General features: G+C 34.0%; 2 protein-coding genes across 2 annotated transcripts; both read right to left on the bottom strand.

Annotated features, from left to right (window-relative positions):
• Positions 1-14,531: 14,531 nt before the first annotated feature.
• On the bottom strand, positions 14,532-17,347 carry LOC106478212 (zonadhesin-like). Its single transcript, XM_022381775.1, has 4 exons — positions 17,058-17,347; positions 15,656-16,935; positions 15,297-15,485; positions 14,532-14,545 (listed from the first exon to the last, which is right to left on the bottom strand). The coding sequence occupies exons 1-4, from the start codon at positions 17,345-17,347 to the stop codon at positions 14,532-14,534; spliced, it is 1,773 nt and encodes a 590-aa protein (XP_022237483.1).
• Positions 17,348-17,438: 91 nt separating this feature from the next.
• LOC106478211 (papilin-like) lies at positions 17,439-19,904 on the bottom strand. The gene is made up of 5 exons (XM_022381774.1): positions 19,742-19,904; positions 19,478-19,561; positions 18,673-19,392; positions 18,363-18,554; positions 17,439-17,458 (listed from the first exon to the last, which is right to left on the bottom strand). Exons 1-5 carry the CDS (start codon positions 19,902-19,904, stop codon positions 17,439-17,441), a joined length of 1,179 nt encoding a protein of 392 aa, XP_022237482.1.
• Positions 19,905-25,691: the final 5,787 nt, after the last annotated feature.

Raw genomic sequence — 25,691 nt, 5'->3', positions numbered from 1 at the left:
GCCTTTAGACATAATTCCATTTTATTTTTTTTAATTCTGTAAAGACTTTACTTGTTTATTCAATCCATTTGTTCTTGGAAATTCCCGCAAATTGTAAGAGTTTTTATTGGTTTCCGATAGATAATTATATAAACAAACATATTATATAGATCCGGTTTTTATGTCTATTTTAAGCCTACATTTACCTACCCAATCTTCTGAAGCAATTGGCGAAACGGTATGTAATATTAAAATCAAATATTTATTTTACCTGTAGCAGGTAGTGCTGAAAGAAACAACCCTGAAAAACGTTATGAATAGTACACTCTCCGCCATCTTCCCCATTCTGGTCTTGAACAAAGCGCTCCCCCCCCTTAAAAGTGAAATGTTTTTAAATATTATATTTTGTTCAAACCAAGCACCAATACACAACTTAGAAATGTTTTTACTTGAGCTGCTACCATGAACATGGAAATCTAGACAGAATATACACATGAATTCTGCATATATGTTTTTCTTTTACGTTGTTGATTTATGAGTGCATTCATACTATTTATTCATGTCTTGCCGCTAACGATAAAATTAGTTTCAATAAATGATATACAATTGTGCAGTATTAATCATTATCTAATTCATATTATAAATCAATAAAAGTAAACTTTCTAACAAAAAATACTGTAAGATAAAAAAAAGAAAAACGGTAAATGAAATCAAACTCCAGGACAAGAGACTCGAACGCTGGATCTTTGGCTAACAGGGTCCACACTCTCATAAATGAAGTATTCAAGCATATAAGGCCACCACTTTTTTTACCCATAAGCCTTTTTAACTATGAGTATGAACTTTATACTTCGCTGTGTTGTTGTGGTCAACCAATTAGTGAATTGCTCTAACATCACTCAAATAATAATAAAAGTCTAGACTCATATATATATATATATATATATTACTATTATTTAATTCATATTACGAATCAATGACAGTAAACTTTCTAAAAACAGTATTGCAAGTGAAAAAGTGGCTCTGTCAGTCATAATATCTGGGTTCAAGCCCTAGACCCTGAGTTTCTTTTTCACTTACAGTAATATTTATTAAAAATTAATCTTTATTATTTTTTTCTTTTCATTTACCTAACATACTATTCATAAAGTAAAAAACGAATCTGTCAATAAGTATTCTGAACTAATTTTTTCATATATTGCTGCAAAATATTAGTGTAAAATTAATTGCAAATTAGGCTATTCGTCTTTATCTGTAGCAAATTCAATATAATGTGTCTTTATATATTAGCATGATACTATGTTTCACTTTTGAATAATTCTAACTTACGAGATTTTTAGATAAACGCAATTCTTGATGTAATTTTTTGTTTATATCCCAAGAGAGATTCTTAGTGTAAATTTTTGTTTCATATTCCAAGAGAGATCATTGGTGTAAATTTTTGTTTAATATTCCAACAGAGATTCTTTAAGGAATTTTTTTATATTCCCACAGAGATTCTTGGTGTAAACTTTTGTTTCATATTCCAAGAGAGACCGTCTTTGTACATTTTTGTTTAATATTCCAAGAGAGATTCTTGATGCAAATTTTTGTTTATATTCTAAGAGAGATTCTTGGTGTAAATTTTGTTTCATATTCCAAGAGAGGACGTTGATGTAAATTTTTGTTTAATATTCCAAGAGAGATTCTTGGTGTAATTTTTTGGTCATATTCCAAGAGAGAGAGATTTTTTATCTAAATATTTGTTTCATATTTCAAGAGAGATTCTTGTTTCATATTCCAGGAAAGATCCTGTTTAAACCACCAGATATTCACACGTGTTTTATGTTAGACGCTAAAATCAATTACATTTACATATAAACCGATTTTTTTTAATATTTATAAGCTTTCGTTATGTATAGCTAGTTTTCATTTAATGGCCTTGACGTTTTCAAATTCTATCGTTAGTAAACTACTTTTTTTAAATATAATTGATACTTGAAACAGCCGGTACTTGTTGAAACTCTATAATTACAGAATTGAGGAAAATCAAGACAACCGTACGTTTCACAAGTATATCATTTATTACGACCATGGTTTCACCAGTAAAGGCATCATAAGGCACAGACTGAAATTCTGCTACAAAACCTTTCAGTCTGTACCCGATGATACCTTTACTAGCGAAATCACGGTCGTACTAAATGATATATTTGTGAAACGTACAGTTGTCTTGTTTTTCCTCAATTCCGTAGTTTTTAAATACTACGTTTCATATTTGATGTTCCATTACTTCAGTATAGCTGATTTTTAATAGCACTACTCATTGTTCAACGAACTTTTAACGATTTTTGTATGTATATATACTTGGGTAAGAGAACAGAGGAAAGGCTTGAATATTATGTAAGAATAATAATGTGAAGAGAAGAAACGACGAATTTCTAGACTACTGTGCTCGATCTTATTAATCATGTGATATTTCTTTGTTATTATTTTATTTAAAAGAAATATTTAATCATTCAAAGTTTTGGAGAGCACGTGTTGACATAAACACCGAGAGCTGGTTCTAACTTCAGTTCACTGCCATAATCATTACCAACACTAAAATTAGTCTCTTTGAGTATTGATTCTAGCTTCATTATATTGGCAGGCATCATTACCAACACTAAAGTTATTCTCATTGTTTGAGTGTTGATTCTAACTTCAGTATAGTGCCAGTCATCATTACCAATACTAAAAATATTCTCATTGTTTGATTTTAACTTCAATTCAGTGGCAGTCATCATGACCAACACTAGGATTATTCTCATTGTTTGAGTGCTGATTTTAACTTCAGTATAGTAATAGTCATCATTACAAACGCTTAGATTATCCTCTTTGTTTGCTTTATTACATTATGCAAGTAAACTTATCTGTTTTTTGTTTGTTTGTTTATATTAGAGAATTGTAGAGAATTTTATAAACAAATTTATGACGATTCTGAATAGTGTAAACTATTTTTAGATACTTATACTAATTTAAAAATAATTATATTCTATTTGACAACTACTTTTGTTTTTAAATAAACGGCAAAACAAAGACAAAAAGTTTTAATTCGTGTTCCGTTAATGAAGTAATAAACCTAAACATATTTAGAGAATATGATACATTTTAGTGTTAAAGTAGTTTTTATTGTAAGTTCAGTTAAAACAATCATAATATTTAAGTGGTAAACTTCAAGTTATGGTGCTTTCATAATTTGAAGAAATTTCATACATTAAATGAAATATTATTTGACGAGGGCAAAACCAAGCCTAAACTTTTGTCTATACTTTCTAGTTAACTGAGTCGGGCATGGTCTATTGGCCTGTGGATCCGAGGATCTATGGTTAGCTTCACTTTGCTGCACAGAAAAAATCTCATTCTGCATTTAGAACACAAGAGTGAGAGTCAAATCCCACTATTAGACTCCAGTAAGCCAAGAGTTGGCGGTGGGCGTTGTTATCTAGCTATCTTCCCTCTAGTTTATTGGTTCAAAATTAGGAACGATTAGCGCAAAGTATTGTGTAGCTTAGCGCGAATATTCGAAATAAACAAAAAGAAATCTGTCGAAATCTGCATCCTTAAGTAGAAATTTAGATATTAAAATTATTCGAAAAAAAACAACAGATTCTGGTTTTAAATTAGAAAACAACTGTTTTACTTTACACGAATTTGGACAAAAATTGTAGAGATAAATTTGAACTTCGTTTTGTATTCATATGTAAAATGTTGTATTTAATTTGCCAAAAAATTCTTCAAATTACAAAAGGATAATATAACCAAGTTCCCACTTAAATATTGCATAATAATAACATATCGAAACTCTTTTTTATATCTTGATCGATTATTTGAGGTACTATTCCAATAGAATAGGTTTATTTTTCCAGAAAAACTTACAAATTCATCTGAGTGTATATATTTTTTTTAATATTTAAGATTAAAATATAAAAATACAATGACGCGTTTTTTTCGGCTGTACTGTTTTAATGGTACGGATAATGAATTCTTCAAAGGGATGCGATACTTTTTGTAAATACACATTTAATAACAATAACAATTAGCCCTGTTTTTATAGCATTTTCAGTAAGTATTCAGTTTTCGATAGTAGGCCCATAAATAACGAATGATAGTATCTGTTGCAATTTTCAAAAGATTTCTTATGAGCAATTAGATTTCTTAGTACAAAAATCTGTTACGTTATATATATTTATACTATAATTCCCTATGTTAATTAGATAAATATTATGACCATTTTGAATTATGGCGCCATGGATAAATAAATAAAGTCCAAGAATAGACTCAAAAGTTTCCACGTTATTCAAGAATAACTTTTTTTATCGAGAATTTCTGATCAAGAGATCGAGTTTTGAATATATTAAGGTTATGATAGATTCTTATTTATAACTTAACTATCGAATAAAGTAAGACAAGGAAATATAAGCTTTCTTTATGGACTATCGTTGAATTTTATATTCGAGGAATTTGCACGCTGTTATGTTAGTGTCGTGTTTCAATTAAGTTTGATTTAAAAGTTTTTTACTACTCAATTAATTTCTTATTTGCTACTTTAGTACCTTTTATGTTGAAAATTACTGTAAAATGTGTGAAAATTTGGCCTTCGTGGCAAACGCTCTCCTCTAGTTTTTCTAGATGACGATGCAACAACTTTCATGTACAGATTACAATTTCTTGACTGGTCCCTCACAATTACTTCATTTCTTGACTAGTCCCTCGGAATCACTTCATCTCTTAACTGGTCCCTCACAATTACTTCATTTCTTGACTAGTCCCTCGGAATCACTTCATCTCTTGACTGGTCCCTCACAATTACTTCATTTCTTGACTGGTCCCTCGCAATCACTTCATTTCTTGACAGGTCCCTCACAATTACTTCATTTCTTGACTGGTCCCCCGCAGTCACTTCATTTCTTGACTGGTCCCTCACAATCACTTCATTTCTTGACTGGTCCCTCGCAATCACTTCATTTCTTGACAGGTCGCTCACAATTACTTTATCTCTTGACTAGTCCCTCGGAATCACTTCATTTCTTGACTGGACCCTCGCAATCACTTCATTTCTTGACAGATCCCTCACAATTGCTTTATCTCTTTACTAGTCCCTCGGAATCACTTTTCTAGTCACTCCTAAGTCTTTTGTACTTAGATTTTCTAGATCTTTAAAGAACATACGACCTTACTCAGCAGTTTGCATGTGTTTGTGTATTTTGGTGTAGTGTTATATTTTAAAATTTAACAACAGGCATTTGCCTAAGAAATTTTTGATTTTATTAAAACTGTTGTATCCACAATAAGAGTTGGAAATATTCTTCAAATAATTTTTTATTTGATGTAATTAATTCAACAAGTAAAAAATAGAACATAAGAATCGTGGATGAGAATTTTTTTTGTTTTATTTCCCCTTTGTTATACTTTTCCCGTTATCTGTGTTCATTATTAACTAAAAAGAAACCAAAACCAACTAATTTCAAAACCATAAACAATTTATTATCACATTCGTCATACTGCAGCTTGTTTCTAGCTGGACGGAATGCGAGCCGGATGAAGAGAAGCCTTTAGTCCCTTCCTCTAACGAATAAAACAAACAATCAAGTTGCCCAACATACATCCCACGTCTCCCTTCAACAAACATGTCATAAACATCCCTTCACCAAAACAAATAAAGAAAAGAAAAAAGAACGCAGTAAGAAGATGAGTGACTAAACAGAATCTTCCGAGTTGTTTTACCTGTATAAGAATTACCTCGATATTGTTTAACTACTTTTTTTTCTATACTAACTAGTGCACAGTGGAAACAAAATAAATGATTTATCCCGGTTGTAGAAATACAAAATTATACTCTGTTCACAGACATAAGTTTCAGAAGCTGAAAACTTCTGTTACGGCCCAAAACATATGATGATCTATACTTATTCGACACAGTAACTTATTAAACTGTTAGCCATGACATCCTTGTCCTAGATCTGACCATTCATTTATATTATCTCAGGTGACAAGTTTGAAATATATGACATACGAACTGAATTTGTGGCACACATATCAAGATTTTTGCCACTTTTCCCTAAACCAACATTCTAATCTTCAATGAAATGAATTAAGAATTAATCATAGAAGAGAGATTTCCTACTATTTTGGCACCACCTGTCGTTCATTGAGTTATCTATATACCCTAAAGCTGACGTTTAGTTAAATTAATTAAAAAACTCATGATACCCCAAAATGTATAAAAAACATATGATAAAATACTGATTTTACTGTGTTAAAATTACACAGCTAGAAAAGCATGCAAACAAAGCCCGCGATAAAACCTTTTATTTTTACCGGCCATGCTGCACTCTCTAGCTATGTATTTCAACAAATATTGACACAACCTGAAATCAAATGTCCATCAATGAGTCCATCGCTTTTAGATAGGTATTTCGAACATACTACCCTTCGTCGACAATTTGGTGCATTCTTTGCTGAATAAATAGACGGCCACATTATTTAAAAAAAAACAACAAGAAACATTTTCAGCAAAATAGCGTTCATTTGATGTCTTCGTATTGACCAGAAGTAGCACAGCAACGATAGACCAAATGTATCGACTTTCTCAAAGATTTTGTAGATGTTTTTCTAATCTTTGTAGGATTAGAAGTCTGAAAAAAGCGTAAAAATCCTCTAGTTCTTCCTGAAGAACTGCCTATTCATTCGGAGGAGGAGTGGTTCCTGAGGTGTGCACTTCAGTGGTATGCATTTTATCATTTCTGGCTGTCTACATCGACATTCAAGGCAAGGGTTGCTTGACGGTTTCACTATGTCTCCCACCTTGTACACCATGTCATTGATCTCACAACCTACACAATAGTAAAAACATGTTGCATATTTGAACCTTGAACTTTTAAACTGTATTGTCTTAAAACAAAATACAGAAAATCAATACAAGTCCAAATGTTTTGGCCAAAAAAATGTTTGTACATTTATTATTGTGCTTGTATGCATTTGTGGCAAGACCGACACTGGTGCGGATCGTAAGGTCTAAGGTTGTAGCCACGGTTTGTCACCAAACACACTCCGTACTTTCTGTTGTGGGGAGAATTGTAACTGTCACAGCCAATTTTGCTTTTCGATTAAAAGTAGCTACATAGGGGCTGGCACTGTTAACTGTTTGCTTTCCATCCGGTTAGCAATTCTAAATTAGGGTTAGCTTTGCCTAAGCTTTAAGCCTTATGACTTGGTCGTTTAGCACATGTATTCGTAAGGCGCTGTTCTGGTTGAAAATATCAGTTACATATTACCATTTTCGGATGCTGTAAACTAATTATTTCACAGTAAACTTAAGAGGCTGAGCTTACTCTGTTTAGAGAGTGTTTAAAGCCTAACATTTGGCTTGATTAAACATAATTATACAAATTGTAATATAGCAATCTTAGCTGAAAACGGTGTAATGAACAAAACACAAGTGGAGTGAAGTTTAAATCTGCTTTGTTTCGAACAGTTGCTGAAGGCGTGAAATATCTAGTTATATACATGGGGTAGCAAAAGTATCTCAATAAAATGTTGTTTTACTTCGAATCATAACAAGGACAAATATATACCAGGCATTATTGATACGTATATGTTATCTATATACGAAGTTAATTGATTTGTTGTTTACCGCTTACTGCCAGTGAGGCCAATATATTGCATCGTATTGACGTTTTATATTTGTGCCTGTTACAACACTCAATGTAAAGAATTGCTAAAAAAAAAACTTTGTGTGAAATCATTTATTTTTTATGTAAAATACATTATAGGCCAAAGCAGTAATTAGTGAGATTAATTTCAATATTAATAGTGTATATTGTTTTACTTTTCTCTGTCTGATTTGTATGTTATTAGGTCTTATCTAAGCAATAAAATCATAGACCAATAAGCAATTTGATGCCGACGAGATTCATATCGACCTAATTGGTAATTCTAGGGTTAACAGCGTCATGCATGTCCTATACAAAAAAAAAGTACATTTTAGCTCGTGAAATAGTCTTCAAATGAAGTAGATAATTATGATTTATTTTTACTCAAACACCCAACCGACATAGTTCAGATTTAGCTATACAAGGCCCCCCAGTGGCACAGCGGCATGTCTGCGGACTTAAATCGCTAGAAACCGGGTTTCGATACCCGTGGTGGGCAGAGTACAGATAGTCATTGTGCAGCTTTGTGCATAATTAAAAAAACAACAACAAAAAAGCTATACAAGTCACGATTTCCATTATTTTGATATGTTTCTATCAGGGCAAGAATCATAGTAAGTTTCCACAATATGATAATTATTTGGTTTGTAAGGTACTACACACCCTCTGTTTATGACTATTCGTATATTATGATCGCCCAAACTGTCATTGTTTATAAATCGTGAGTTAAGACTTAATTGACAACATTAGGATGTAATCTTGATTGTAATATATAGAGAGCTTGTCATCCAATGCTGCATCATGACTCCTATTACCAAGATAAAAAACAAACAATGTGATTTTTGTACGTGTGTCTCTTTCTCTCTTGTTTTTTTCTTTTAAGAAAGGCATCAGTTGCGATGTATGCGAAAAAACAAATAGTGATTGTTTTTAGTTGTTACACGTTGGACCAACACGTGCTCAGAGCAGTACCCTACATGTGACCTAATGGTAAGAGTTATTATCTAAAACTTATTCCACCTAGTATTTTTGGGTTTCGATCAAAGACAGTTGATTCAGGTATAAAATTATTGGGTTTTGTGAATTCTTCGCAACTGCATTCTCCCGACATATACTGGAATCCAACTTGTGGTTATTTCTTAGAAACACGACAATGAATGATATATCTCTTACTTATACTGGCAGAAAGATACTTTTTACAATAACATTACATATAGTTGCCCCTACTGGGGCAACGGTAAGTTTATGAACTTACAGAATCTGGAGTTTGATTTTCCGTGATGTAAACAGTGCAAATAGACTATTGTGTAGGTTTGCGCCAAAACAAACAAACATACCATAATTTACCTTAGAATCTCACTTCTAATGTTTATTTTCACTAGAAGCTTTACTTCTGGTTATTTTTCAGTCATATGTTTCTTAGTTCTTTTTATAAACAAGGATTTCAGTATCCCGTTTCTTAGTTTTTCTGTAAACTAGTATTTCTGTTATCCGTTTTTTAGCGTTCTGTAAACAATAATATCGAAATATTTAACATTCGCTCTTACGAAATATTTAGTATTGACCAATGGTTTATATTACAAAGTAGCAAGATAAATTTCACATAACTTTTTTTTCTAGCCTAAACCTGTCCTTTTTAGCCGCGACATAACGGCTCATAGAATGGCTCTGAGTTTTTAATTTTTTTTAACGTTACAAATTTTTAGCTCATAGCTCCGTCATCTCTTGACTGATTTGAGATCTAATTACAGTTTTGGACTCAGGAGGACAAACCCTTTTGATTGATGTATTTGATCACGCCCAAAGTCTCATAGATTAATCTACTCTAATTCTATCTTAAAGAATTTCAATTTGAGGGTCGGCTCGTAGAGATTCTGATGAGTAATAAAATCGAATCAGGTATATGCGCGCCCTACGCTTATTATTGCTGGAGCATAAAATAGAGCTAATAAAAAGAAAAAAAAAGGTCTCGTAGATTAATTTATTCTAATCCTGCCTATTGAGAATTCCCTCTTGTTTTATTTCAAGTCTCGATTTCTTTATGAAAATTCACGAATCACCTTTTCACTCTAAATTGTTTTTAAACCCATATGAATTGCTAAAGTTATAGTTTTAGGTACTTTGAGGATAAATAATTTGCTAATAAACGTCAACTGAGATAACCCTCGCAAATCTTTCAAAATGCTGAGGAGGACAATTATGTTAGGGCGTTTGTACATTCATCACAAGCACTGTAAGCGATGAACAGTAATATAGCCCTAAAAGCGTCATGATGATGGAATTATTGGAAGGGCGAGGAATAAACGTTTTTACCCGTTTTCTTTTATTACAGGTTTTGCTTCAAAGCTGTAATATTTTACCATAATACAAACAAAGATTTCATTAAAATTGAATGAAGTATATTTAAGTGTGTGCAAATTCCAGTTATAGAAAACCAATTATAAAATAGGCCTCGCAAGTGTTTAACGTCCCAACCACATGTTCCCGTACAGACATTATACATGTTTGACGACAAATTTTGAAATATTCACGCTGAGCATAACGGTGCGAAAGTTGACGATTTGGATCCAAGAAGTCATTCCGTTCTCACTGTTAAATTTTGCGATAAAAATGTTTTTAACGGAATTTACAAGATATAATTGATGTTGAATAAGGGATGATAGCTCCCGTGGAAGAGTCACTTTTTACTTAGGTTTAATTCCAATTGACTGCAATTTATTAATTCAGTAGTTAATTACAATAGGATTTTATAGTGAGCTGCTTTTTATTAATAATTATCGTTGTTATAATGACACTATGACTCTCAGTATGAAAAGAGGCCCAGACCTGCCATCGTTACATTAACCAATATTGTACATTACACAAGAAGCTAAACCTAGAGTTTTTGAACATATTTATACTAGCTTTTTGTCGAAGAAAAGGATATGGAAGATATTTTGAATTTCACAATTTTGTTGGGTGAACTTATGAGGACGTTTTGTGTGCCGCGTTGCAAACTAAATAAATAACTCAGTTCATAAGTCCTAAGTTTGAAGTTAAGCACTAAGCTACACAATGGGCTATCTGTGCTCTGCCCACCACGGGTATCGAAACTCAGTTTCTAGCGTTGTAAGTCCGCAGACGTACCGCTGTGCCACTGGGGAGGGGCATAAGCCATAAGAGCGTTTTTAACCAGCAGTACGATGCAAATAGAGGTCATATTAACCCAAAGATAAAAATGAATCCTTAGAATATGTTTCCCAGTCTAAAATTTAAAAAGTTAATAATAATATTATTATTATAATTGAAAGCTAGAACAGAATAGAAATGCATGTCCAGCGCATACAAATACACACACTATATTTACAACAGTTGGTAAGACCCACCCTGCCATTTGAGCACATTTTTCTAGATTTGGGTTATGCGTAACCTTAAGCTAAGTTCTGAAACTTACCTCCCACTTGTGAGGTGGGCATCACCATCCTTGCCAGTCTGGTTTGTGTCCGGCTTCTAAAAATCGATTTTGTTTCGTTGAACTTCTTCAACGCTGTAGATACGCATGAAAATAGATATTTAATTGAAAAAAAAAGTTAAATGAACTGTGTTTGTACTTACGATAAGGTTATCATGGTAGTATCCTATAAGATCACACCTAAGTCTGATAGCTAGTTTTTTTATAACCAGATATTAATCACTAATTATATAATTATAATAACTAGTAATAAACAAATAATTAATAATTAGGTTTAGTTGATAGTGTAAGATACTAGCCGCGATAAACAATTGATTATTGAATTCGGTAAACAAACAAAAATAAAAACGGACAGTTTGTAAGAGTTTAATCAAATTGATTTCTTTAGTGGTTCAGAAAAACTAACATAAAATCAAATGATTCTTTTTAGTACAAATTTGTTTGTTTGTGTTCGAACATTGAAAGATTTCGATAATAATATTAGAGATATACTGATGTTTAAAAACCTTATGTGTGACACTTACGACATTCATAAAGTGGGCAACAGTAGCCTGTAATTGTTGTTGCGTAGCATCCTAATGATGGTGGTGGACATTCCTGGCGAATACATAAAATACTCCCTTCATAGCAGAAGCAGTAATTGCAAGAATCTGGGAACGGAATCTGCTTGGTAGATTCAAAGATTCGGTTCTCATATATGCACGCTGTAAAAGAGTTTCACGGTATTTGCTTTAATCGACTAGAATATGAAAATATAGTAAAGAATCAAAAAGAGAAGGACAGTAAAGAAACGTCACAATTTTAAGGTCAAATTATAAATTCATTTGTCGAGATCTAAAAGCTTTCTTCGTTGGCAACAGATTGGAATTGGTTAACAGTAATGAGATTTATTTATTAGTGACGGCATATAATGTTTATTGATGGGATGTAGTCGTTACTAGTAAAATTTGGTATTTATTGGTGAGAAATGCTGCTTTACGATGAAAGTTGGCGTTTAGTGTTGAGATGACTGATAGAGACATGTGATGTTTAGAGATGGACTATGGTGATTTATGGTGAGCTTTGGGATTTAATGGTGACTATTGCTGGATATGGCGAATATTGCTCGGATACGGGGATTATTGCTGTAATATGGCGATTGTTATGGGACATGATGATTATTGCTGGGATATATTGATTAGTAGAAACATTTGGCGATTGGTATTTAGATATTGTAAGTGATGGTGGCATAAGGTGACAATTGATAGGATACGGTGATTAATTGTAAAATATGGTTATTCATTGTTAAATCTGATTGTCAATGATATGATAGTTGCTGGTGAGATTTGGTAATTAGTGGTGAGAGATGACGATTTACGGCTACTTAGCGAAAATATAAATCCTAACAATTCTACGTGATACACTAACGAATCTAAAGTAACATATGTCAGTTATCTTACATATTGCAATAATTATGGTGTTTTAACTGACACTGTGGTAAGAAAATTGTATCGCTAGAGACTCCTTTATGAAAGCTAAAAATGTGTCTAAGGAAATAAGGTAAAACCACGAAGAGAGAACTTCCATTAAAAGTACATCAAAATCCAGATAGGTGCTTTTGTAATGAAGAATAATCATCAAATTAATTTAGTTTGTGAATACATAAATAATATTTTTCTCAATGTCAAATGATTCATTGCCCTATGTACTATATTTAAAAGCTTATTTAGTATTCTTATTTTTTACGTGCAAACAGTTTTACTTACATCCTTCGGGAATAATAAAAGGAAATCCTGAAGAAGATGTTTGCCACTCTAAAATCGGAAAAAAAAATATTATTGAATTTTTAAATATAATAGAAAAACATGTTCTGTGTAAAAACTAATTCGTTACATATTCCCTAAAAGAAAACCATTTTAGGCTTAATTAAAGGCTTAGAAATAGAATTATTATACTGTTATTGTTATTATATATATTTGGAAATCAGTTATTAAAAGCAAAACGGAAAAACGATTCGCATGGTGCTGGTGGGTGGTTCTTACCCGGATGTTCAGTTGTAGTTGGTTCGGATTTAGTAGTGAGGATTGTTGTGTATGGATAAGTTTTGGTAGGATGTTGGAGAGGATCCCGATACGTTGTACTGAAATCAGCTTTCTCTGTTACAGCCACTGTACTGATGGGAGTTTTAAAGGTTTTCTCCTTGACATCAGATGTTTCATCAGGAGTAACATCGGGAGGTGTACTTTCTGGTATGTAAATTTCTGGCAACTCGGTGATTGCAATCGGTTCTGAAAAATAATTTTTAAATATAGTGATTTGTTCACAAGCAGTTAAAGTTAGCCTCAGCATAAAAGTCAATGTTTTCACACAATAAGATTTAATGTTAACTATGTAGTTATTACATAATATAAGCTCTAGTCTCTAAATATAGCACATGTTGCTATCAAAGACCCAATAAAAGGTAGGAGCTAATGGAAAAACATCGTCGTGATTGTTTTTTACTTAACTATGTTCTACTAAACACGTTGCGCTTTAGTAACGTTTCTTCGAAGCTTATGGGTGTCTACAACTGTGGGTGAGAATGTCTGGAGAGTTGTATCAGCGCTTTACACCAAAAACATCCTAAATGTTTTTGACTTGATATTTAATTTCTCACGTTATAGCCATAACAGCTGATCTGCTTTAACTTCTCATCTGTGTGTATATTTTACTATATATATACCTGCCGTTATAGATTTTTTTTTCAGAGTAGAATATGATATAATCTCTACTGCGTTTTTCTACTGCGTGTTTTTTCTTTTAGTTATTAGCCTTGGAAACAAAGACCACATCGTTATATAGCCAGCTACAGTCGAACATATTTGCATCTTTCATTTAAAACTGGAAAAATCTGTACTGTGCATCACAAGAATAATCAACATTCGTGACGTAACTTCCAATTATAACTCGTTAGTCTCGAACCTGAATCCCATTTAGTAAAATAATGCTTCGCTAGCTTTCGGCGTCTAAACCGTAATTTAAAAATATAAACACATGCTAACAAAAATAGTTATACAGTATTCAATATCTAAAAGGGAGACATTGTTTACAAGTAAGCTAACAGTTAACCAAAACATGACTCAAGAATACAACGATGAGTCACCATCATAAAGTAGAACATTTATTATAACCCTAGAAAATATACTGTTTAGGTATTTATTTCATGTTACAAAAGTTACATAATGTGTTACAACAAACTTGCTCAAACTCGGTAATGGTTTTCGTAACGTGTTCAACACTGCAAAACAGGCTTAACAAATATATTTGCAATAGAATACAATAATGACCTGTAAAACATGTTGAACATTGAAAAACTAGCTTAACAATATAGATTAAAGTACGATAATAAGTTAAGTAAAATGTTCAACATTGGTAGATAGGCTTTAAAGACATTCAAATACAAGTTTCCTTTGCTATATCAACACGGCTAAAGAACAGAAGACTTAACAAAATTTCACATTATAACTTTCGTAAACCTGAAAGCTTGTTTGTTTGTTTTGAATTTCGCGCAAAACTACACGAGGGCTATCTGCGCTAGCCGTCCCTAATTTAGCAGTGTAAGACTAGAGGAAAGGCAGCTCCACCAACCGCCAACTCTTGCGCTACTCTTTTACCAACGAATAGTGGGATTGACCGTCACATTATAACACACACACCCCCACGGCTGAAGGGCGAGCATGTTTGGTGTGACGGGGATTTGAACCCGCGACCCGTAGATTGCTAGCCGAGCGCCCTAACCACCTAACCATGCCCGATAGGAAAGCAGTCGCATAGCGTAAGTACTGGTATTGTTACACGTGAACTTGCGTTTCTAAGACAAAAATTACTTACGTCAATAGTAAATGTGTCTTTTAAACTGCAAAATACACAAAGTTAGCTCCTTATATCTTTCTGCCGAGGGCGAATTGGCACCACATCATTTCTAGGTATTTTGTTAATCTCATATTATATTGATTCTGGTCATTAATATTATCTCATCTATTTCAAGCCTAGCTAATTAATAATGTTTTTGGTTAATTTGTGTTATTGAGGATTATTATCTTTTAGTTGTTCTTTTTTTTTGTAACTTAATATTGTTTGCTCTCCTAGGACATTGAAAATAAATATACATATAATTACGCATTTTCATTCTTTATTTTTCTTTACTGAAACAATATCTATTAAAAATATAGACTTACGACATTCATACTTATCCGGGCAACATTGTCCCTTTTTCGGTGGTAGAGGTTTACAGCCCTTTCTTGGTGGCCTACATTCTTGTGTTGCACACACAATTTCGCTATTAATACAGTAGCACTGCTGACACGGGTCATCCGAATCAACAATGTCTCCATCAACAAAATGGCGGCCATCGACGAGGCAGCCAGCTGGAAAAGGAAAGAACATTAAACTTCCGTTAAAACAAGAGATAGATAACAGTGAAATAGAATTTGACTGTGTTAAAATTTCACTTAAAAATTTTAAAAATATTTCAAAAACGTCATTTTTGATGTATTTTTTTTCGTCCTTTTAAATTGATAAATTTTTACCAATTTACCTATCGTTGTTTCTTGTCCTGATAAGGTGGTCACAGTATGTTCATCAGTTACCTCAGGTTCACTTGATGTAGTGAAAATAAATTCTTCAGTTGTGTTTGGTTCATCAGATGTAGTAGTAATACGTTCTTCTGTTGTGACTGGTTCATCCGATGTAGTGACAGTAGAGTCTTCAGTTGTAACTGTTTCACCTAAGGTAGTTATAGCAGTTTCTTCAGTTGTACCAGGTCCACCTGATGTAGTGAAAGCAGATTCTTCAGTTGTACTTGTTTCACTTGATGTACTTATAGCAGGTTCTTCAGTTGCACCAGGTCCACCTGATGTAGTGAAAGCAGATTCTTCAGATGTACTTGTTTCACCTGATGTAGTTATAGTAGGTTCTTCAGTTGTGCCTGGTTCACCCGATGTAGTGGCAGTAGATTTGTCAGTTGTGCTTGGTTCACCTGAGGTAGTTATAGCAGATTCTTCTGTTGTAATTGGTTCACCTGATGTAGTTGTAGCAAGACCAGTAGTTGTCTGTTGTTCACCTGATGTAGTGATACCCGATTCTACAGTTGCACTTGGCTCATCTGACATTGTGATAATAGACTCTTCAGTTGTGTTTAGTTCATCTGTCGTAGTTATAGCAGAATCATCAGTTGTTTCTACAGCATTTAATGTAGTTACTGTAAACTCTTTAGTTGCCAATGTTGCACCAGTTGTAATAACAGAAGGCTCTTCTGTTGTAAGTGGCTTCTCTGGTGTAGTGGTAGTAGGTTCTTGTATTGTAATTGGCTGCTCTGGTGTAGTGGCAGTAGGTTCTTCTGTTGTAAGTGGCTTTTCTGGTGTAGTAGCAGTAGTTTCTTGTGTTGTAAGTGGCTTTTCTGGTGTAGTAACAGTAGTTTCTTGTGTTGTAAGTGGATGCTCTGGTGTAGTGGCAACAGCTTCTTCTGTTGTAAGTGGCTCCTCTGGTGTAGTAGCAGTAGATTCTTCTGTTGTAAGTGGTTTCTCTGGTGTAGTGGCAATAGGTTCTTGTGTTGTAAATGGTTTCTCTGGTGTAGTGGCAGTAGGTTCTTCTGTTGTAAGTGGCACCTCTGGTGTAGTGGCAGTAGGTTCTTCTGTTGTAAGTGGTTTCTCTGGTGTAGTGGCAATAGGTTCTTGTGTTGTAAATGGTTTCTCTGGTGTAGTAGCAGTAGATTCTTCTGCTGTAAATGGCTTCTCTGGTGTAGTGGCAGTAGGTTCTTGTGTTGTAAGTGGTTTCTCTGGTGTAGTGGCAATAGGTTCTTGTGTTGTAAGTGTTTCTCTGGTGTAGTGGCAGTAGGTTCTTCTGTTGTAAGTGGTTTCTCTGGTGTAGTGATAGTAGGTTCTTCTGTTGTAAGTGGTTTCTCTGGTGTAGTGGCAGTAGGTTCTTCTGTTGTAAGTGACTTCTCTGGTGTAGTGATAGTAGGTTCTTCTGTTGTAAGTGGTTTCTCTGGTGTAGTGGCAGCAGGTTCTTCTGTTGTAAGTGGTTCTTCTGGTGTGGTGACAGTAGGTTTTTCTGTTGTTAGGGGTTCTTCTGATGTGGTGACAGTAGGTTCTTCTGTTGTTAGGGGTTTTTCTGATGTGGTGACAGTAGGTTCTTCTGATGTGATGACAGTATGTTCTTCTGGTGTAGTAACATCAGGATCAGTGACAGTCCTTTGAGTCACAGCTATAACAGAAACAATTTCATTCATTCAATGGTGTTGCTCAATGAGATTCTTATTTGTGCAATATAGTTTCATTTGTTATTCTTAGCGACTTTAACCATATAAATTAGCATGTAAACTAAGACTTAAGAACCAGTACTATGTAGATAAAAAGTATAATAAAAAATATAAATTTTATAGACACGTAAGGATCGATATATACGTAACCTAGGTAATTATAGTAATATAGAAAGTGTTAATGCTACAAAAATATTGAAACAAGAGAGTCAAACTAGAAAAACTGAATTACTTAAAGTTTGAAAAAGTGATCCCTACTTTGGCAAATCACTGTAGTTATGTTAGTCTAAGCTAAAGTAGGAATACACTTATTTTTTAATTTTGAGTAACTCAGTTTTTGTTTTAATACTTTTTGTAGCAATAAAACTTTCTATGTTACTATAGTTAGCAAGGTTACGTACATATCGATCTATACTTGTCTTTATAAAATTAAAAAAAAATTTTATTATCCTTGTTTGTTTCCCTTTTTATTAACTATATTTCTGTGCGCCAGCAATACCAAGCGTTGGGTGCGCGTATACCCGATTCGATTTTATTCCACATTAGAATCTCTACCAACCTACCCTCAAATTTAGTTATACGTCCAAAGTAGTGCATCGTCCGTTTATTATATATATATATATGTGTGTGTGTGTATATATATATATACACCCACTAGTATCCTTTTCGGAATCCCCTACGGAAAAGTTCTGTGAAAGAATTGAAGCGATAAGGTTTGTCTTTTTTCATGTATACTTGTCTGGAAAAGTCACTTACTTACATACTTGAAATACTGAAATTTTGATTCACTCCATAGACACATATACAGCGATTTAGGCAGCTCTATAGGTATAATAAGCCAATACTATGAAATAGTCATTGTTACTATTCAGACATTTTAAAGGTGGTTTCAAACGGGCGATTTTTATGGCCACCATTTTGTTTCATCACGGTCCCTACTATTAAGTACACTACTTTACTTAATAATATAAGCACTGACACTTACGACATTCATATTTATCAGGGCAACACTGTCCTTCCTTCCGTGGTAGAGGTTTGCATCCTTCCCTTGGTGGCTTACATTCTTGTGTGGCACAAATCACTTCGCTTTTCGAACAATAACAGTGCTGGCATGGATCATCTGATCCAACAATTTCTCCATCAGCAAAAGAGCTTTCATCAATAAAGCACCCTCCAGCTACGAAAATTAGTACAAAAGAAATCATACAAAGAATACAAAATAAATAATAAAATAATTCATATTACTAAGGTTTTTAAATTAGCTGAGGTCAGTTTATAGCAAAGACTTTTTTTACCTGTCGTTGTTTCTTGTTCATCAGTTGTTTCTGTTTCTTTTGTAGCAACAACAGAAGTGTCGTCAGTTGCGTTTGTTTCTTCTGGTGTACTTGTAGCAGGTTCATCAGTTGTCTCTGTTTCATTTGTGATAGCAGCAGAAGTGTCATCAGTTGTGTGTGGCTCTCCTGATGTGGTAGAAGCTTGTTCATCAGTCGTCCCTGTTTCGTTTGTGGTAGTTATAGAAGTGTCGTCAGTTGTGTCTGGCTCTTCTAATGTAGTAGTAGCAGGTTCATCAGTCGTCTCTGTGTCGTTTGTTGTAGCTTCAGAAGTGTCGTCAGTTGTGTCTGGCTCTCCTGATGTAGTAGTAGCGGGTTCATCAGTCGTCTCTCTTTCATTTGTTGTAGCTTCAGAAGTATCGTCAGTTGTGTCTGGCTCTCCTAATGTAGTAGTAGCGGGTTCATCAGTCGTCTCTGTTTCATTTGTGGTTGTTATAGAAGTGTCGTCAGTTGTGTCTGGCTCTCCTAATGTAGTAGTAGCGGGTTCATCAGTCGTCTCTGTATCGTTTGTTGTAGCTTCAGAAGTTTCATCAGTTGTGTCTGGCTCTCCTAATGTAGTAGTAGCGGGTTCATCAGTCGTCTCTGTATCGTTTGTTGTAGCTTCAGAAGTGTCGTCAGTTGTGTCCGGCTCTCCTGATGTAGTAGTAGCGGGTTCATCAGTCGTCTCTGTTTCATTTGTGGTTACTTATAGTAGTGTCGTTAGTGGTGTCTGGCTCTCCTGATATGGTAGTAGCAGGTTCATCAGTTTTTATTTGTCCTCCTGCTGTACTAATGTTAGTGTCTTCGGTTGTTTCTGGTTCTTCTGATGTTGGTGAAGTAACAGCATCATCAGTGGTAAAATTTTCATTGGCAGCTATAGGAGAAAAAATAAAAAATAAATTTTTCATAAACAATAGTTAAAATGTTTTACAAATTATTAAATTAATATTTATAAATCTTATCTGGTTTTCTGTAAATGGAACATGTTAAAAAAAGATTTCAACCATTAAAATGGTAAACAATATAAAAGTAGTAGCACTTACGACATTCGTACTTCTGTGGACAACACTGTCCTTCCTTTCGTGGTAGAGGTTTACACCCTTCTCTTGGCGGTTTACATTCTTGTATGGCACAAATGACTTCGCTTTTTGAACAGTAACAATGCTGGCATGGATCATCTGATCTAACAATTTCTCCATCAACAAAATAGCTTTCATTGACAAGGCATCCTCTAGCTGTAAATATATATATACCATAGAAATGATGTAAATTGTGACTGTAAGGACACTGTGATACCAATTTACACGAACAATGTGTTTATTACACAACAACAAAACTCGAATTCCCAACTACAACACAATTTTTGATCTTTTCGAATAATACAACACACGTGGTTGAATTCAAAACACTTGTTATTTAGATACATTTTTGTTTTGTGATGTCACGTTTTATTGTGTGCATGTGGATTTTTATGTTGCTTTTAATGCAATTTTTTATAATGTTGGCATAAGATAAATATGCTATAATGGCTACTCTATGAGCATAATCAGTATTCATTTTGACATATTTAGAATTTTTAATTGCTGTTTTTGTTGCTATCATTTATAGTAATTGAGGTAGGTTTCGGTCTTTTACCTGTTGTTGTTTCTGTAGTCACAATAGTTTGACCAGTTGTCAAAGTTTCGCTTGAAGTACTGACATCAGATTCGACAGTTGTCTCTGATTCTCTTGGTGTGGTAATACCAGGTTCATCAGTTGTCTCTGATTCTGTTGATGTAGTGACAACAGGTACGACAGTCGTGTCTGGTTCTCTTGATGTGGTGACACCAGGTTCAGCAGTTGTCTCGTGTTCTCTTGATGTGGTGACACCAGGTTCAGCAGTTGTCTCTGATTCTGTTGATGTGGTGACACCAGGTTCGACAGTCGTGTCTGTTTCTCTTGATGTGGTGACACCAGGTTCAGCAGTTGTCTCTGATTCTGTTGATGTGGTGACACCAGGTTCGAAAGTCGTGCCTGTTTCTCTTGATGTGGTGACACCAGGTTCAGCAGTTGTATCTGGTTTTATTGATGTAGTGACACCAGGTTTGACAGTCGTGTCTGGTTCTATTGATGTAGCGACACCAGGTTCGACAGTTGTCTCGTGTTCGCTTGATGTGGTGACACCAGGTTCAGCAGTTGTGTCAGGTTCTCTTGATGTGGTTTGGGTAGAATCTATAATGGGTCCCGGAGTCACTGCTAAAACATCATACCATATAAAGAATATATTAATCTTACAATACTGTTCTTCAAATAAACAAGGTCTGTTTATTATTGTGACCTTGCCTAATGGGGTGTACTAAAAGATAAGAACACATTGTTGTTTTGTTTTACCTCACGAACCGCTTATTATAGATAACATTAAGCAATAAATATATTTGTTACTCTTTGATTACCTGGATAGCTGGTGATTATTAATAAGGTTAAATTATGTGAGATAACAAAGTATTGTTTTTAATCAAGTTCAGTGTTCAGTGTTTGTCTTCGTTAAGTTTATTTTAGCAGCTCTACTACAGTTCGGTATAGATTATCTTCAACAACTAAGCTTACTTACGACATTCGTATTTTTCAGGACAACACTGGCCTTCTTCTGGTGGCAAAGGCTGACAATTCTCCCTCGGTGGCTTACACTCTTGAACAGCACAGATCATCTCATTCCTCATGCAATAACAATGCTTGCAAGGATCGTCCGAGTCTATGGCCTCTCCATCATCAAACCTTTGACCGTTAATAATACAACCGCCTGTGGGGCACATCACCATTTTAGGGTTCATGATTTGCGTATTCTTTATACGATAGTAATTATTAATACAAGCGTCTAACAATTACATTAATTTTCACCATTTATTATATTCTCAGCTAACCATTATTGTTTAATCTACTTTCCTCCATTATTGTTTTTGTTTGACAATATGTTTGACAGTAAGAATTATTGGAATTCGAAGTTACTCTTTCTAATAGTCTTAGGAAAAAATGTCTAGAGATTTAGTATTTCATGGTACTATCAGTTTAATTTAGTTGACTTTATAAGTGTCTGAAGGATTACGATAGCTAAGTATAGAAATCAGCCTAACCGTCGATTATGTCACGCCATTATTATGTGTCCTTAATAGATTTAACTGGAACTAACATTGAACTGTTAAAAAGTAGAGTAACGCAATAATGCATGCAACCAGTAAAAAGGGATGATCTGAGGCAACAATACAGGAATGATAAAAAAGACCCAGGATTCTATTATGAAAAGAATCATTAGTCTATAGACCTTACAACCCTTTCTTTCAGATCGGCTTACAATCAGTTAGATCTTTGAGTATATCCTAGTGTCTTCTACAGTGTCGTCAGCACTGGTAGGATATGAAATAAGATAATTATGTTGTAATTTGGTAATGAACGGATTAGTTTATTCGTTGGTTGGTTTGTTTTATAGCAAAGCCACATTGGAATATCTGCTGTGTCCACCGTGGGGAAGCGAACCCCTGATTTTAGCCTTCTAAGTCCGTAGACTTACTGCTGTCCCACTGGGAGACGGAAGTTAAAATCTTGTTTACTGTATTGTTGCTGTGCTATCGATACTAGCTCTAGCTGCGGGGATTTTGAATAATAAAAGTTCAAATTTTCATTTCATCCATCGCTTATCTGCCTGAAAAAGTACCTTCTCACTTAATATTTTACCACTGTTTCATGCACACTCGTTACTTCCTGTTTCATGCACACTCGTTACTTCCGCTTACTAGGCTCATTGTGGGGTAGCCCCTTTCTCCGAGATGTTAAAGTTATTTCGTATTTCCGTAAATATTATAAATATTTACAAATATGATTTTATTGCTGTACATGCTCCAAAGTACCAGGTTTGTTTTATCTGTTTATCAACTTTTACTGATAAAATTGAGACACTACCTGGTGTGAATTCTCAAATAATTTATTCATGGCAGTTTGGATTCTACGTGCAGCATATTAAAATGTAAATAATTTTTGCAATGTTATGGGCACAACAGTTATATAACAATATCTTAATTTTCATCGAATAACGTAGATTAAAGTAAAACAATATCAAAATGGGTTTCCGTACCCGTTGTATCATCTTCGTCATCTTCCTCTGGAGCTTTTGTAGTTGATGACAATGTAGCTAACAAGATCATGATAGAAACAACCAGTGTTATTCAATGTACGAAGAACAATGCTAAATAAATATAAGACACATAGTGCCAAATTTAAGGACCCCGAATCTTAACAATGACTACATATTAATTTCACAATAAGGTTTGATTTGACTCAAACATTACATATCCTTTAAAGGTAGCAATAGGTCATATTAATCTTACTGTCAAACTATAAATTACTCATATCTTAACAAAACTAATTCATTGGTTCCGGGAGCTTTTATAAGCAATACTATTTCTTGTTATTTTTCATATTTATAGTAAGTAGCAAAGCGAAGATTAGATTAATTCTACCAGAATACAGAACTTGAGAAAGTCTAAACAACTAATACCATTTTTTTTACTGCTAGGAGTACAGATCTATTCACCATCTTACTGTATAAAAGAAATATACAGGTTATGCGGAAATTATGTTAACAAAATTGCTTACTAGTGATTCAGAGACAAGAGCATTAAACATCCGACACAGTAGCTACAAGAATTTCATTAGACCAATTGAAGAGCGTTGCAGCATGCATGATATACAATGACAGCGCGACACATGCTCGACGGGAATTTCAATACATTCAGAAGTAAAAATTAATCATTTGTCAACATCATGTTCAAACACTCTACATATTAATTTAAGTACACTCTAAAACTTGTAAGCTTATTATTATTAAAAATCTGTTCTATATTATAGAAAAAAAAACGAAAATTAGAACACCATTATGTTTACCCTAGTGTCAAAGATATAAAGTCACTCATCTCGCTCAAGAAAACAAAATTAGTTAGTTCAACAAATAAATTAAAACTTTCTCACTAGTTAGTTCTGTTGTAAATAAAATCAGTTACCAAACATTTGTTGGAAATTATAAAATACTAAAAATAAAATAATAATGTTTTGTGTATTTTAACACTCAGGGTCCTTTACAAGAATAAACTTTTAGTATCGTAAGATACCAGGCTAAAAATAAAATAAACTGTTCTACTATTGACTTAACTATTTACTATATGTTTTAATTTCATGTTAAACTTATAGTTTTGTGACTATATTTATACTCACAACAGTTGTATCTGACAGGACAGCACGCCTCCTCGCGGTAGACTGGAGAACAACCTTCAACCTGAAGAGCACATTCTTGCATAACACATTCACTGCTGTTCCTGATACAATAACAGACTTCACAAGGTTTATTTGTGTTAAAAGGTAATTGAGCTCCTTCGGAAAAGTATTCATTGCCCAGATAACATCCTGAGTGAATAAAAATAACGATAAAATTATTTGTGTCAAATTTATTTTTAATTAGTATTTTAACATAATGTAATGAATATTTATTGAGCTTGGAAAACAAACTAGAAAAAACAACGAATCATAGCTAATTCAAAATGAATCAATTTAATATAGAACAAACTGAAAAAACAACAACAAGTGAATAAGACTTCGGAGTGGTTGAATTATGGGAGTTTCCTTTAAATTCCATTTTTGTACGTTAATTTCAGCAGCATGCTTGAAAGAACAAGGTCTGTAAGATGGGAGTTTTTCCCACTCTTCGAACTTCGTTATTCACACACACGTCACGTTCACCTTATCCCACAAATGTTGAAAAACTATAAAAATTACAGAGAACCGCTTTCAACCTTGCCCATAATTCACCTATAGAAATGTCACATTTCACGGATGGTTGGACAATAAGAGTTCATGTTCTTCCTCAGTTATAGTCTGATTCTCTGGAAGTGTCATCAATTATTGTCACAGTCTCCTGAACACATTCTTGTATAGAAACTAAGCTTGCGAGCCTGTGTACCTTGTCTGTTTGAGTCCCAAGAACCACACTATTAATGCTATGTGTGCATAGAACCTCACCACTCTTGTGTCAGGTTAGTATAGATGACTTACTCTGACTAACATGTATAATTCAGAGAGGCTATATATTACTTGAAATATGGTGAGACTGAATATTTGCTCTGAGTAGACCATCTCTCTCACTACTGATACACAACAGTCACCCCTCAGGCAAGTGTTCTTGGATGTATGATTGCACCTGCTTCATTTGATATACACCCACTATCAGTGACTTGGAATATTTCTCAGGAAACTGTGAGAGGTCCAAAGTTGCTTCGAACTCTACAACCTGTTCAAGTATTTGGTTGTTTCGTCAGTCAGAGCATCTTTTGTGCAACATAAGAATCAGCTACTGTGTTTTGTACGACAACAGACAGATAACAGTTATAAAGTGCATTCACTGGTAATTCATATACAATTCCACATAAAAGAAATCTATATGTTTCTAATTTCCACTGTTTTATATGTCCATTTATTGCTTCTAACACCTAACACACTTTTGTGACAAGCCCTGAAAGATTGGATTCCTCTGTAGGATCATGGTTAGCCAACTTTTGCAGATAGAATGGTAACTGTATTTTCATACCCAATTCGTGAAGGGTATTCAATGTATTCCTAAATATTCTATTCACAACAACCACATGTTATGGTTGTATTCAGATGCTAAAGTTTACAACATCATTTTCGAATATGTGATGAGCATAACTGTTGCGTCATGATTTTGCCCATTAGCAAGATAAGACATGGATGAACAACAATGTGCCCATCTGGGGATACAATCATTCTTGGTATGATAAGTGACTGCTGCTTGTGTATACTGTAGTTTTGCCTCTAGAGTGCTTACGTATATACATATGTACATACGTGTTATACTAGGATAGCAACATCATTGTCCCCTTCTACCAAAAGGCTCCATGCAAAAAGACTGGCATGGTCAGATATCAGTTCTTTGTGGTTAATATACCCCAAGCCATAAATACAGA

This window comes from Limulus polyphemus, unplaced genomic scaffold (assembly GCF_000517525.1).
Source record: "Limulus polyphemus unplaced genomic scaffold, Limulus_polyphemus-2.1.2 Scaffold190, whole genome shotgun sequence".
Classification (NCBI taxonomy): Eukaryota; Metazoa; Arthropoda; class Merostomata; order Xiphosura; family Limulidae; genus Limulus; species Limulus polyphemus.
The sequence above is the reverse complement of the archived record's forward strand: the minus strand, read 5'-3'. Positions and strand labels throughout refer to the sequence as shown.

What these genes read in the sequence shown, in the direction of transcription:
- LOC106478212 (XM_022381775.1), bottom strand. Translation starts at nt 17,347, where the DNA reads ATGAATGAAATTGTTTCTGTTATAGCTGTGACTCAAAGGACTGTCACT. An exon ending in ACTATCACTACACCAGAGAA is followed by an intron (nt 16,936 to 17,057) that starts GTCACTTACAAC and finishes CCACTACACCAG; the next exon opens with AGAAACACTTACAACACAAG. An exon ending in AGGACAAGAAACAACGATAG is followed by an intron (nt 15,486 to 15,655) that starts GTAAATTGGTAA and finishes TTCCTTTTCCAG; the next exon opens with CTGGCTGCCTCGTCGATGGC.
- LOC106478211 (XM_022381774.1), bottom strand. Translation starts at nt 19,904, where the DNA reads ATGAAAGCTATTTTGTTGATGGAGAAATTGTTAGATCAGATGATCCAT. An exon ending in GGACAGTGTTGTCCACAGAA is followed by an intron (nt 19,562 to 19,741) that starts GTACGAATGTCG and finishes TTTCTCCTATAG; the next exon opens with CTGCCAATGAAAATTTTACC. An exon ending in TGAACAAGAAACAACGACAG is followed by an intron (nt 18,555 to 18,672) that starts GTAAAAAAAGTC and finishes TAATTTTCGTAG; the next exon opens with CTGGAGGGTGCTTTATTGAT.